The sequence below is a fragment of the Oncorhynchus nerka genome, linkage group LG2 (genome assembly GCF_034236695.1).
Source record: "Oncorhynchus nerka isolate Pitt River linkage group LG2, Oner_Uvic_2.0, whole genome shotgun sequence".
Lineage (NCBI taxonomy): Eukaryota > Metazoa > Chordata > Actinopteri > Salmoniformes > Salmonidae > Oncorhynchus > Oncorhynchus nerka.
Genome location: NC_088397.1, coordinates 42143961 through 42156667, shown reverse-complemented (window position 1 = coordinate 42156667; position 12707 = coordinate 42143961). Strand labels below are relative to the sequence as shown.

General features: G+C 43.0%; 1 protein-coding gene across 1 annotated transcript in view; it reads left to right on the top strand.

The window, feature by feature from the left end:
• The first annotated feature begins 2130 nt into the window (after window positions 1-2130).
• LOC115145314 (protein FAM210B, mitochondrial-like) overlaps window positions 2131-12707 on the top strand; it is a 30429-nt gene continuing 19852 nt past the window's right edge. Inside the window, exon 1 of the mRNA XM_065026465.1 lies at window positions 2131-2883. Within this exon, the coding sequence (XP_064882537.1) occupies window positions 2170-2883 (714 nt within the window). The 5' untranslated portion in view covers window positions 2131-2169. The remainder of the gene's footprint in view (window positions 2884-12707) is intronic.

The following is a 12707-nucleotide window of genomic DNA, read 5'->3' as shown; positions in this document are numbered from 1 at the left end:
CAGGCCAAGACGGGAGAGAGGGCTATCATTAGTCGAACTGGCTGGAACTTCATATTACTGCCACATCTCATGGGAAAATACTTAACATACTTCAATGATGTTAGACACATACTGTCAGACTCTGCTAAATGGGGAGAGAGAGAGTGATGTCGTTCAATTAGATTCAGGGTCAAATATAGCATTTGTTTTTAATAGATGTCACTAATTGGGAACTTTTGACCCATTAATTGGCTCCAAACATTTACACACAAATATAGATGTTGACTGAACTAAAAGTCACAATCTGGTGAATTCCTAATCTACAAAAGGGTAGTGCAAACGGGCCAAAGGGTGGTGCAAACGGCCCAGTACATCACCGGGGCCAAGCTTCCTGCCATCCAGGACCTCTATACTAGGCGGTGTTACACTGCTGCTACTCTCTGTTGTTATCATCTCTGCATAGTCACTTTAATAATTCTACCTACATGTATATATTACCTCAACTAACCGGTGCACCCACACATTAACTCTGTACCGGTACCCCCCTGTATATTGTCTCTCTATTGTTATTTTACTGCTGCTCGTTAATTACTTGTTACTTAAAAAAAATATTTAAAAAATCCATATTTTTTAAAACTGCATTGTTGGTTAGGGGCTCTTAAGGGGCAAATTTGATTTGAGTTCCACACTGCCTCTGGAATCAAGGTCAGCACAAGAACTGTTCATCAGGAGCATCATAAAATGGGTTTCCATGGCCGAGCAGTCACACACAAGCCTAAGATCACTATGCGCAACGCCGAGCATCAGCTGGAGTGGTGTAAAACTTGCCGCCATTGGACTCTGGAGCAAAGGAAACGCGTTCTCTGGAGTGGGGAATCACGCTTTACCATCTAGCAGTCCGACGGCAAATCTGGGTTTGGTGAAGGCCAGGAGGATGCTACCTGCCCGAATGCTAGTGCCAACTGTAAAGTTTAGTGGAGGTGGAATAATGGTCTGGGGCTGTTTTTCATGGTTTGGGCTAGGCCCCTTAGTTCCAGTGAAGGGAAATATTAACGCTACAGCATACAATGATATTCTAGATGATTATGTGCTTTCAACTTTGTGGCAACAGTTTGGGGAAGGCCCTTTCTTGTTTCAGCTTGACAATGCCCCCGTGCACAAAGCGAGGTCCATACAGAAATGGTTTGTCGAGATCGGCTGTAGAAGAACTTGACTGGCCTGCACATTGCCCTGACCTCAACATCATCAAATATCTTTGAGATTAATTGCAATGCCGACTGCGAACCAGGCCCAATCGGCCAACATCAGTGGCTGACTTCGCTAACGCTCTTGTGGCTGAATGGAAGCAAGTCCCTGCATCAATGTTCCAACATCTACTGGGAAGCCTTCCCAGAAGAGTAGATGTTATTATAACAGCAAAGGGGGGACAAACCAAACTCCACATGAATCCCCATGATTTTGGAATGAGACGTTCAATGAGCAGGTGTCCACATTCAATACAATAAGGTAGCATGTTTCGCACTGGCTGAAAGTTGATTGCATTTGTGAGAGGAGGTTACCCCACTCTGTCTGACTCAGGTCTGAACAAATGTGACCTAGACTAATTAAGCATGTGTAGTAATTGTTAGAATTTTATTTCCCCATGGAAAAGTGATTGCTTTTGATATATCAAAAAAAGAAGAAGCTTTATCTGCCTCCCCAATGAAAATGACTTATATATAATGACCTATATTTCATGGAAAAGAGATATTCTATGTTTATGGACAATGCACCTGCTGCCTTGCTGACAAAATGACCGAGCGGCGCAAATGACTGTTAAATTTGAGGACAATAGCGGGTGTGGGGGACTGTGACAACCATTTTGGACCCCCTTGTGGCCCCCCTAAATGTAGAGTAAGCAAAAATTAGTTAAATCTTTCTTTCTTTTTTACATCTGTTATTAGACAGTGGCAACGATGATGATTATGAACATGGTATTTTGCCGTCTAATGCCTGAAATGCAGTGAAGAAACCGATATGACAACAATAACTAATAATCTAATGTAACTGGCCCCCAGTTGAAATGGTCTAGAACCGCCACTGTTTGAGAAGGGCACTCCTCCCTCCCCGCTTTCGACTGATAACGCGACGGGGCCTTTTTAACCCGTTCCAGTGTAAAATATCTCCCTTATTATTACAGCGTTCACCTACATGCGGGCTCGTTATTGGTGGAGCGCGATCAGAAGCGCGAGATGGACAGCAGTTGAGATTGAATTTTATGAGCGTCCTCAACAAACGTTAGTTTTATTTTTAATTAATCAGTTTTACAGTCGGTGCTTTGTTTGTAGTTTGAGAGACATGTTTGTGTGTCGAGGAGCGAGGCTGTCGGCGAAGGCTTTGGAGCAGGCTTTCAACTCCACGACAGGGGCAGCGGCACAATTTAAAACGAACAGACTAACGGTAGTTGACGTTACCTGCACTTTGCCATTACGTAACATCCATGCATTCAAATGCTCCCGAGCTTTTTGTGGATATTTTGTGGCACTTTCGCCTGATGGAAAGCGAGAAAAAAGGGAGAAGGATATGTTTTCCGCCAAGAACCGGGACTCTGTTCGTTTCATAATCACGCATCAGCAACAATTAACTCGAGTAAATTATTTTTCTTTAAATCTCTCCAACAAAAGTAATGGTAAAAGCTTATTCAGCCGTACACATAACGTCACTAGCTCAACTCTTTATCGGACGAATGGAGGCCAAAGCTGGCAGAAGAAACAATACGTAGATGCACTTGAATCTGTGTTTACGTCTGGCGCCAATGTCTGCAATCATCGATTATATCCCACAATGACTGTGCAAATGAGACCTTTTTCCTCGGTTGCTGTTGCTCCCAAACTGGTGGAGGACTCGCCCGCAGATCACAAAGTGGTAAATTCAACTTTGAATGGTATTTGTTTAACCCATGTGACATCGAATTTAAATGAACAATGTTTGACCATCAATCATGCCAGTGTAGTAAAGTACTAAGTGGACATTTTTAGAATGTAAATCTTGGTGGGGCAAACATTCTTTTGGGCGAGATGCATGCCTGCAAATCTACTACACAACACTAAACAATACATGAATTGCACTATAATGGTGAAAACGGTGCCCACAATCTGTTAAGGCTGTCCCAACACCTTACCACCGCTACACCTGGCTATCAGAGGAGCCTTGTCTGCAGCGAAACAGATCATTCAGCCTCATTTACTGCCTTTAAAAAAAACATAGCTGATATGGCTGACTTGCTTAAACAAATGTAATTTCTACTTACAATTGACATGTACAAACTATGGCATAAGGGGATGACAAGCAGATAAGAGGCTATCCATAATTTCGATTAAGACATTAATGAACGACCTAGGACAGACATCGTCAATAACTATTTGTTAAACACTTTTGAAATGTACAGCAACAGAATTCAGAACATGGGCCATTCTTACATTATTCCCCTTGTACGCCAAGTCAGAACCGTATGATAAATAAAGGGGGCATATAGGCAGACAATGGAAGTTCTTACAATGTTAAATGATTGCATTTCTGTAAAACAGGTTATAGGCTAAGTCAGAACAATAGGTGAAATTAAGAGTGCTAAAGGGACTAAATTATTAGGCTGGAATACCAACAGCTTACTACACAACATACACTTAGTATTACTTTCTTGCTACAGTATACCGTGCCTTCGGAAAGTATTCAGGTCCCTTGACTTTTCTCAATTTGTTACATTACAGCCTTATTCTAAAATGTATTAAATATTTTTTTCCTCATCAATCTACACACTAGGCCATAATGACAAAGCAAAAACAGGTTTTTATAAAATGTGCACAATGAAATAAATATAAACTGAAATCAAATTTAAATAAGTATTCAGACACTTTACTCAGTATGTTGTTGAAGCATCTTTGGCAGAGATTACAGCCTCAAGTCTTTTGGGTATGACACTACAAGCTTGGCACACCTGTATTGGGGAGTTTCTCCCATTCTTCTCTGCAGATCCTCTCAAGCTCTTGTCATGTTAGATGTTAGATGGGGAGCGTTGCTGCACAGCTATTTTCGGGGTTAAGTCTGGGCTCTGTCTGGGCCACTCAAGGACATTTGTAGACTTGTCCCGAAGCCACTCCAGCATTGTCTTGGCTGTGTGCTAAGGGTCGTTGTCCTGTTGGAAGGTGAACCTTTCCCCCAGTTTGAGGTCTTGAGCGCTCTGGAGCAGGTTTTCATCAAGGATCTCTCTCTAATTTGCTCTGTTCATCTTTCCCTCAATCCTGACTGGTCTCCCAGCCCCTGCCGCTGAAAAAACATTCCCACAGCATGATGCTGCCACCATGCTTCACCGTAGGGATGGTGCCAGGTTTCCTCTTGTTGTGACGCTTGACATCCAGACGGGTTCAATCTTGATTTCCATAGACCAGAGAATCTTGTTTCACATGGTCAGTCTTTACTTTGCCTTTTACTGAGGAGTGGCTTCTGTCTAGCCACTCTACCATAAAGGCCTGATTTTGGTGGAGTGCTGCAGAGATGGTTGTCCTTCTGGATTGTTCTGTCAGTGACCATCACATTCTTTGTCACCTCCCTGACCAAGGCCCTTCTTCCCCGATTGCTGGCCGGGCAGCCAGTTCTAGGAAGAGTCTTGCTGGTTCCAATCGTCTTCCATTTAAGAACGATTGAGGCCACTGTGTTTTTGAGACTTTCAATGCAGCAGACATTTTTTGGTACCCTTCCCCAGATCTGTGCCTCGACACAATCCTGTCTCGGGCACTACAGACAATTCCTTCGACCTCATGGCTTGGTTTTTGCTCTAACATGCACTGGACCTTCTATAGACAGGTGTGCCTTTTCCAAATCATGTCCAATCTATTGAATTTACTACTGGTGGACTCCAATCAATCAAGTTTTAAAAACCTCTCAAGAATGGTTGATGGAAACCGAATGCGCTGAGCATCCATTTCTAAACCTATGTTCACCTTGTCATTATGGGGTATTGTGTGTAGATTGAAGTTTTATAAGGCTGTAACGTAACAAAATGTGGAACAAGTCAAGGGGTCTGAATACATTCCAATTGCACTAGAAGCACAAAATCAGCAGACAGCAATTGCGGAATCATGGCACAGTTGGACTAGATAATGCTAAACATGGTTGGACTGTTATATAAATTCAACAAACGATAATTGGTTAATTTGCTCAAAGTAAAACAATCTGAATTCCTACTGTGGCTGTATTAGACTTTTGCATTGGGGGCATACTTACATTGCAATGTACAGGCCGTGCTGGGGGTCATGATGCCTGTGCTGAAGGGCAAGTGGGCAGGCATCACCACAAATAACCACTAGGACTTCTGTTAAGTTAAACCACTTCTGCCAATACCACCTGAAGTACCTTGTTTCCATAAACCATTCCATAGACTATTCTCTCTCACAGACTCTCTCTCCCATTTATATATTTACATATTTTATTAGGTACACCCATGTAGTACTTGGTCGGATCTCCCTTTGCCTCCAGAACAGCCTGAATTCCTCTGACATGGATTCTACAATATGTGGCGTTCAACAGTTGCTCAATTGGTATCAAGGAATCTAACGTGTGCCAGGAAAACATTCCCCACACGATTACACCATCGCCACAAGCCTGTGTACCGTTGACACCAGGCAGGATGGGGCCATGGACTCATGCTGTTTATGCCAGATCCTGACTGCCATGACGCAATCGGACCAGGCAATGTTTTTCCACACAATTGTCCAGTGTTGGTGATCGTGTGCCACTTCAGCAGCTTCTTCTTGTTTTTTTAGCTGATAGGCGTGAAACCCGGGTCGGTCGTCTGCTGCAATAACCCATCTGTGTTCAAGGACCGACATTCTGTGATGCCGTTCTGCACACCACTGTTGTACTGTGCCGCCTGTGTGTTGCCTGCCTGTTAGCTTGCACGATTCTTGTCATTTATCCTTTGACCTCTCAACTAGCAGTTTTTAACCACACAACTGCTGCTGGCTGGATGTTTTATGTTTGTCGACACATTCTCGATAAATCCTGGGCACTCTTGTGTGTGAAAATCCCAAGATGCCGGCCATTTCTGAAATAATGGAACCGGCGCACTCGTTTTGCCCATTCTAACATTCAATCGAACAGTAACTGGATGCTTATTTGCCTGCTTCATATACAGTTGAAGTCGGAAGTTTACATACACTTACAAGCTGACTACACCGCTCAAAACTATATTATTCAATTATTGCACCCACACTGCTCGCGCACGCCAACGAGCGTCTGCGTTACCAAGGGCTAAAATAGAAGTCCGTTCTATTTCTGACTTAGATTGCGCTGAAAGTCCTGCCTTTCCCACCCCCTCATTGGTTTATAGAAGCATGTACCCACGTGCCATTTCCTCATTGGTTATACCCACATGGGTGACTGAAAGACGAATGAGGTTGGTGGCGGTAATGCACCTAATTTATGAAATTTGCCAATCGCAATATAAAGTCAAGAGAAGAAAAAGCCTGGAAGGAGGAGAGATGACGAGAAACGATACAGTTGTACATTTTATGTGTGGATTAATTGTCAGAGGACCTTGTGCATTTCACGTAAAATAACAACTCAATGTTAATATCCCAGGACAAATTAGCTAGCAACAGCAAGCTATCTAAATAGGACAAATTAGCTAGCCAGTGCAAGCTAGCTAGCTAAATTGCCATACATGTTAAATGCTTTTCGACCTGTCCCCAAATTAATGTAATCGGTTCAGAGTTGATTTTTTTATATTGTAACCTGCGTTTGGTGTCGGTGACAAAATACATCTATGCACAGTCACGCACGTGCGGTTTGGGTTCTGGGTTAGGTTGGAATCATTAAAACTAGTTTTTAAACCACTCCACAAATTTCTTGTTCACAAACAGTAGTTTTGGCAAGTCGGTTAGGACATCTACTTTGTGCGTGACAAGTATTTTGTCCAACAATTTGTTTATAGACAGCTTATTTCACTTATAATTCACTGTATCACAATTCAATTGGGTCAGAAGTTTACATACACTAAGTTGACTTTGCCTTTAAACAGCTTGGAAAATTCCAGAAAATTATGTAATGGCTTTAAAAGCTTCTGATAGGCTAATTGACATAATTTGAGTCAATTGGAGGTGTACCTGTGGATGTATTTCAAGGCCTACCTTCAAACTCGGTACCTCTTTGCTTGACATCATGGGAAAATCAAAAGAAATCAGCCAAGACCTCAGAAAAGATTGTAGACCTCCACAAGTCTGGATCATCCTTGGGAGCAATTTCCAAATGCCTGAAGGTGCCACGTTCATCTGTACAAAAAGTAGGACACAAGAATAAACATCATGGGACCACGCTGCCGTCATATCGCTCAGAAAGGAGATGTGTTCTGTCTCCTAGAGATGAACGTACTTTGGTGCGAAAAGTGCAAATCAATCCCAAAACAACAGCAAAGGCTTTTGTGAAGATGCTGGAGGAAACTGGTACAAATGTGTCTATATCCACAGTAAAACAAGTCCTATATCGACATAACCTGAAAGGCCGCTCAGCAAGGAAGAAGCCAGACTACGGTTTGCAACTGCACATTGGGACGAAGAGCGTACTTTTGGGAGAAATGTCCTATGGTCTGAATAAGCAAAATTTGAACTGTTTGGCCATAGTGACCATTGTTATGTTTGGAGGAAAAAGTGGGAGGCTTGCAAGCCGAAGAACACCATCCCAACCATGAAGCACGGTGGTGGCAGATTCATGTTGTGGGGGTGCTTTTCTGCAGGAGGGACTGGTGCACTTCTCAAAATAGATGGCATCATGAGGGAGGAAAATTGTGGATATATTGAAGCAACATCTCATGACATGCTTGGTCGCAAATGTGTCTTCCAGATGGACAATGACCCCAAGCATACTTCCAAAGTTGTGTTAAAATGGCTTAAGGACAAGAAAGTCAAGGTATTGGAGTGGCCATCACAAAGCCCTGACCTCTAGCCTATAGAAAACTTGTGGGCAGAACTGACAAAGCGTGTGCGAGCAAGTAGGCCTACAAACTTGACTCAGTTACACCAGCTCTGTCAGGAGGAATGCGCCAAAATTCGCCTAAGTTATTGTGGGAAGCTTGTGGAAGGCTTCCCCAAACGTTTGACCCAAGTTAACTTCTTAACTTCTTACGTCGAGCCATCCGGGATCGTGACTACAGCCTCAAGCCCATTACCATAACGTAACGTTAACTATTCATGAAAATCGCAAATGAAATGAAATCAATATGCTAGCTCTCAAGCTTAGCCTTTTGTTAACAACACTGTCATCTCAGATTTTCAAAATATGCTTCTCAACCATAGCAAAACTAGCATTTGTGTAACAGTATTGATAGCTAGCGTAGCATTTAGCGTAGCATTTAGCGTTAGCATTCAGCAGGCAACATTTTCACAAAAACCAGAAAAGCATTCAAATAAAATCATTTACCTTTGAAGAACATCGGATGTTTTCAATGAGGAGACTCTCAGTTAGATAGCAAATGTTCAGTTTTTCCTGAAAGATTATTTGTTTAGGACAAATCGCTCCGTTTTCTGCGTCACGTTTAGCTACGAAAAAAACCTGTATCCAGGATTGTGTCCGCAAGCTCATTAGCATAACGCAACGTTAACTATTCATGAAAAACGCAACTGAAATGAAATAAATCTATTTGCTCTCAAGCTTAGCCTTTTGTTAACCTCTTGCGTCCCCCCGACACGCAGGCGTCCCATCTAGACATCTGGAAATGCAAATGCGCTATGCTAAATGCTAATAGCACTCGTTAAAACTCAAACGTTCATTAAAACACACATGCAGGGTACTGAATTAAAGCTACACTCGTTGTGAATCCAGCCAACATGTCCGATTTTAAAAAGGCTTTTCGGCGAAAGCATAAGAAGCTACTTTCTGATGATAGCGCAACAGTAAACAAAGAGTAGCATATTTCAACCCTGCAGGCGCTACACAAAACGCAGAAATAAAATACACTGCTCAAACAAATAAAGGGAACACTAAAATAACACATCCTAGATTTGAATGAATTAAATATTCTTATTAAATACTTTTTCTCTTTACATAGTTGAATGTGCTGACAACAAAATCACACAAATTATCAATGGAAATCAAATTTATCAACCCATAGAGGTCTGGATTTGGAGTCACTCAAAATTGAACTGGAAAATCACACTACAGGCTGATCCAACTTTGATGTAATGTCCTTAAAACAAGTCAAAATGAGGCTCAGTAGTGTGTGTGACCACGTGCGTGTATGACCTCCCTACAATGCCTGGGCATGCTCCTGATGAGGTGGCGGATGGTCTCCTGAGGGATCTCCTCCCAGACCTGGACTAAAGCATCTGCCAATTCCTGGACAGTCTGTGGTGCAACGTGGCGTTGGTGGATGGAGCGAGACATGATGTCCCAGATGTGCTCAATTGGATTCAGGTCTGGGGAACGCCGGGCCAGTCCATAGCATCAATGCCTTCCTCTCGCAGGAACTGCTGACACACTCCAGCCACATGAGCCGCATTGTCTTGCATTAGGAGGAACCCAGGGCCAACCGCACCAGCATATGGTCTCACAAGGGGTCTGAGGATCTCATCTCGGTACCTAATGGCAGTCAGGCTACCTCTGGCGAGCACATGGAGGGCTGTGCGGCCCCCAACGAAATGCCACCCCATACCATGACTGACCCACCTCCAAACCGATCATGCTGGAGGATGTTGCAAGCAGCAGAACGTTCTCCACGGCGTCTCCAGACTCTGTCACGTCTGTCACATGTGCTTAGTGTGAACCTGCTTTCATCTGTGAAGAGCACAGGGTTGCCGTAGATGTTCCCATACTGGCTGTTATTTGCCAATCTTGGTGTTCTCTTGCAAATGCCAAACGTCCTGCACGGTGTTGGGCTGTAAACACAACCCCCACCTGTGGACGTTGGGCCCTCATACCACCCTCATGGAGTCTGTTTCTGATGGTTTGAGCAGACACATGCACATTTGTGGCCTGCTGGAGGTCATTTTGCAGGGCTCTGGCACTGCTCCTCCTTGCACAAAGGCGGAGGTAGCGGTCCTGCTGCTGGGTTGTTGCCCTCCTACGGCCTCCTCCACGTCTCCTGATGTACTGGCCTGTCTCCTGGTAGCACCTCCATGCTCTGGACGCTACGCTGACAGACACCGTAAACCTTCTTGCCACAGCTCGCATTGATGTGTCATCCTGGATGAGCTGCACTACCTGAGCCACTTGTGTGGGTTGTAAGACCCCGTCTCATGCTACCACTAGAGTGAAAGCACCGCCAGCATTCAAAAGTGACCAAAACATCAGCCAGGAAGCATAGGAACTGAGAAGTTGTCTGTGGTCACCACCTGCAGAACCACTCCTTTATTGGGGGTGTCTTGCTAATTGTCTATAATTTCCACCTGTTGTCTATTCCATTTGCACAACAGCATGTGAAATGTATTGTCAATCAGTGTTGCTTCCTAAGTGGACAGTTTGATTTCACAGAAGTGTGATTGATTTGGTGTTACATTGTGTTTTTTAAGTGTTCCCTTTATTTTTTTGAGCAGTGTATACAATATGTCTTACCTTTGACGAACTTCTTTTATTGGCACTCCAATATGTCCCATAAACATGACAATTGGTCCTTTTGTTCGATTAATTCCGTCCATATATATCCAAAATGTCCATTTGTTTGGGCCTGTTTGATCCAGAAAAAAACAGCTTGCAATTTGTGCCTATAAACTTTTCCAAAATATTTCAAATTACTTTTGTAATACAACTTCAGGTATTTTTAAACGTTAATAATCAATCAAATTGTAGACGGGTCTATCTGTGTTCAATACAGGAAGACAACAAACCAACGCTACTTTTCAAGTCTTGCGCAACTCTCAACAGTGTTACCCAGTTCCTAAGATGGCTGTACTTCATTGCACAAAACAATTATCTCAACCAAATTCCAAAGTCTGGTGACATCCAGTGGAAGCGGTAGGAACTGAAAACAAGTGCCTATCGTTTCCCAATGAGAACACACTGAACAGACAGAGACCTAAAAAAAGACATTCTGAACGGTTAGTCCTCAGGGTTTTGCCTGCTACATAAGTTCTGTTATACTCAGACGTGATTCAAACAGTTTTAGGAACTTCAGAGTGTGTTTTATCCAAATCTACTAATAATTCGCATATCTTATGTTCTTGGCATGAGTAGCGGGAAGTTGAAACTGGGCACGCTATTTATCCAAAAGTGAAAATGCTGGCCCCTATACCTAAAGAAGTTAAACAATTTAAAGGCAATGCTACCAAATACCAATTGAGTGTATGTAAACTTCTGACCCACTGGGAATGTGATGAACGAAAGAAAAGCTGAAATAAATAATTCTCTCAACTATTATTCTGACATTCTGAATTCTTCACATTCTTAAAATGAAGTGGTGATCCTATCTGACCTAAAACAGTGAATTTATACTGGGATTAAATGTCAGGAATTGTGAAAAACTAAGTTTAAATGTATTTGGCTAAGGTGTATGTGAACTTCTGACTTCAAATGTACAGTCGTGGGCAAAAGTTTTGAATGACACATTAATTTTCACAAAGTTTGCTGCTTCAGTGTCTTTAGATATTTTTGTCAGATGTTACTATGGAATACTGAAGTATAATTACAAGCATTTCATAAGTGTCAAAGGCTTTTATTGACAATTACATGAAGTTGATGCAAAGAGTCAATATTTGCAGTGTTGACCCTTCTTTTTCAAGACCTCTGCAATCCGCCCTGGCATACTGTCAATTAACTTCTGGGCCACATCCTGACTGATGACAGCCTATTCTTGCATAATCAATGATTGGTGTTTGTCAGAATCTGTGGGTTTTTGTTTGTCCCGCTGCCTCTTGAGGATTGACCACAAGTTCTCAATGGGATTACGGTCTGGGGTGTTTCCTGGCCATGGACCCAAAATATCGATGTTTTGTTCCCCGAGCCACTTAGTTATCGCTTTTGTCTTATGTCAAGGTGCTCTATGATACTGGAAAAGGCATTGTTCATCACCACACTGTTCCTGGATGGTTGAGAGAAGTTGCTCTAGGAGGATGTGTTGGTACCATTCTTTATTCATGGCTGCGTTCTTAGGCAAAATTGTGAGTGAGCTCACTCTCTGGGTTGAGAAACAATAATGGTCTCAGGATGCTTTACTGTTGGCATGACACAGGACTGAGGGTAGCGCTCACCTTGTCTTCTCCGGACAAGCTTTTTTCCGGATGCCCAAACAACCGGAAAGGGGATTCAGCAGGGAAAATGACTTTACCCCAGTCCTCAGCAGTCCAATCCCTGTACCTTTTGCAGAATATCAGTCTGTCCCTGATGTTTTTCCTGGAGAGAAAAGTGGCTTCTTTGCTGCCCTTCTTGACACCAGGCCATCCTCCAAAAGTCTTCACCTCACCGTGTGTGCAGATGCACTCACAACTACCTACTGCCATTCCTGGGCAAGCTCTGTACTGGTGGTGCACCGATTCCGCAGCTGAATTAACTTTAGGAGACAGTTCTGGCGCTTGCTGGACTTTCTTGGGTGCCCTGAAGCCTTCTTCACAACATTTGAACCGCTCTCCTTGAAGTTCTTGATGATCCGATAAATGGTTGATTTAGGTGCAATCTTACTGGCAGCAATATCCTTGCCTGTGAAGCCCTTTTTGTGCAAAGCAATGATGACAGCGCGTGTTTCCTTGCAGGTAACCATGGTTGACAGAGGA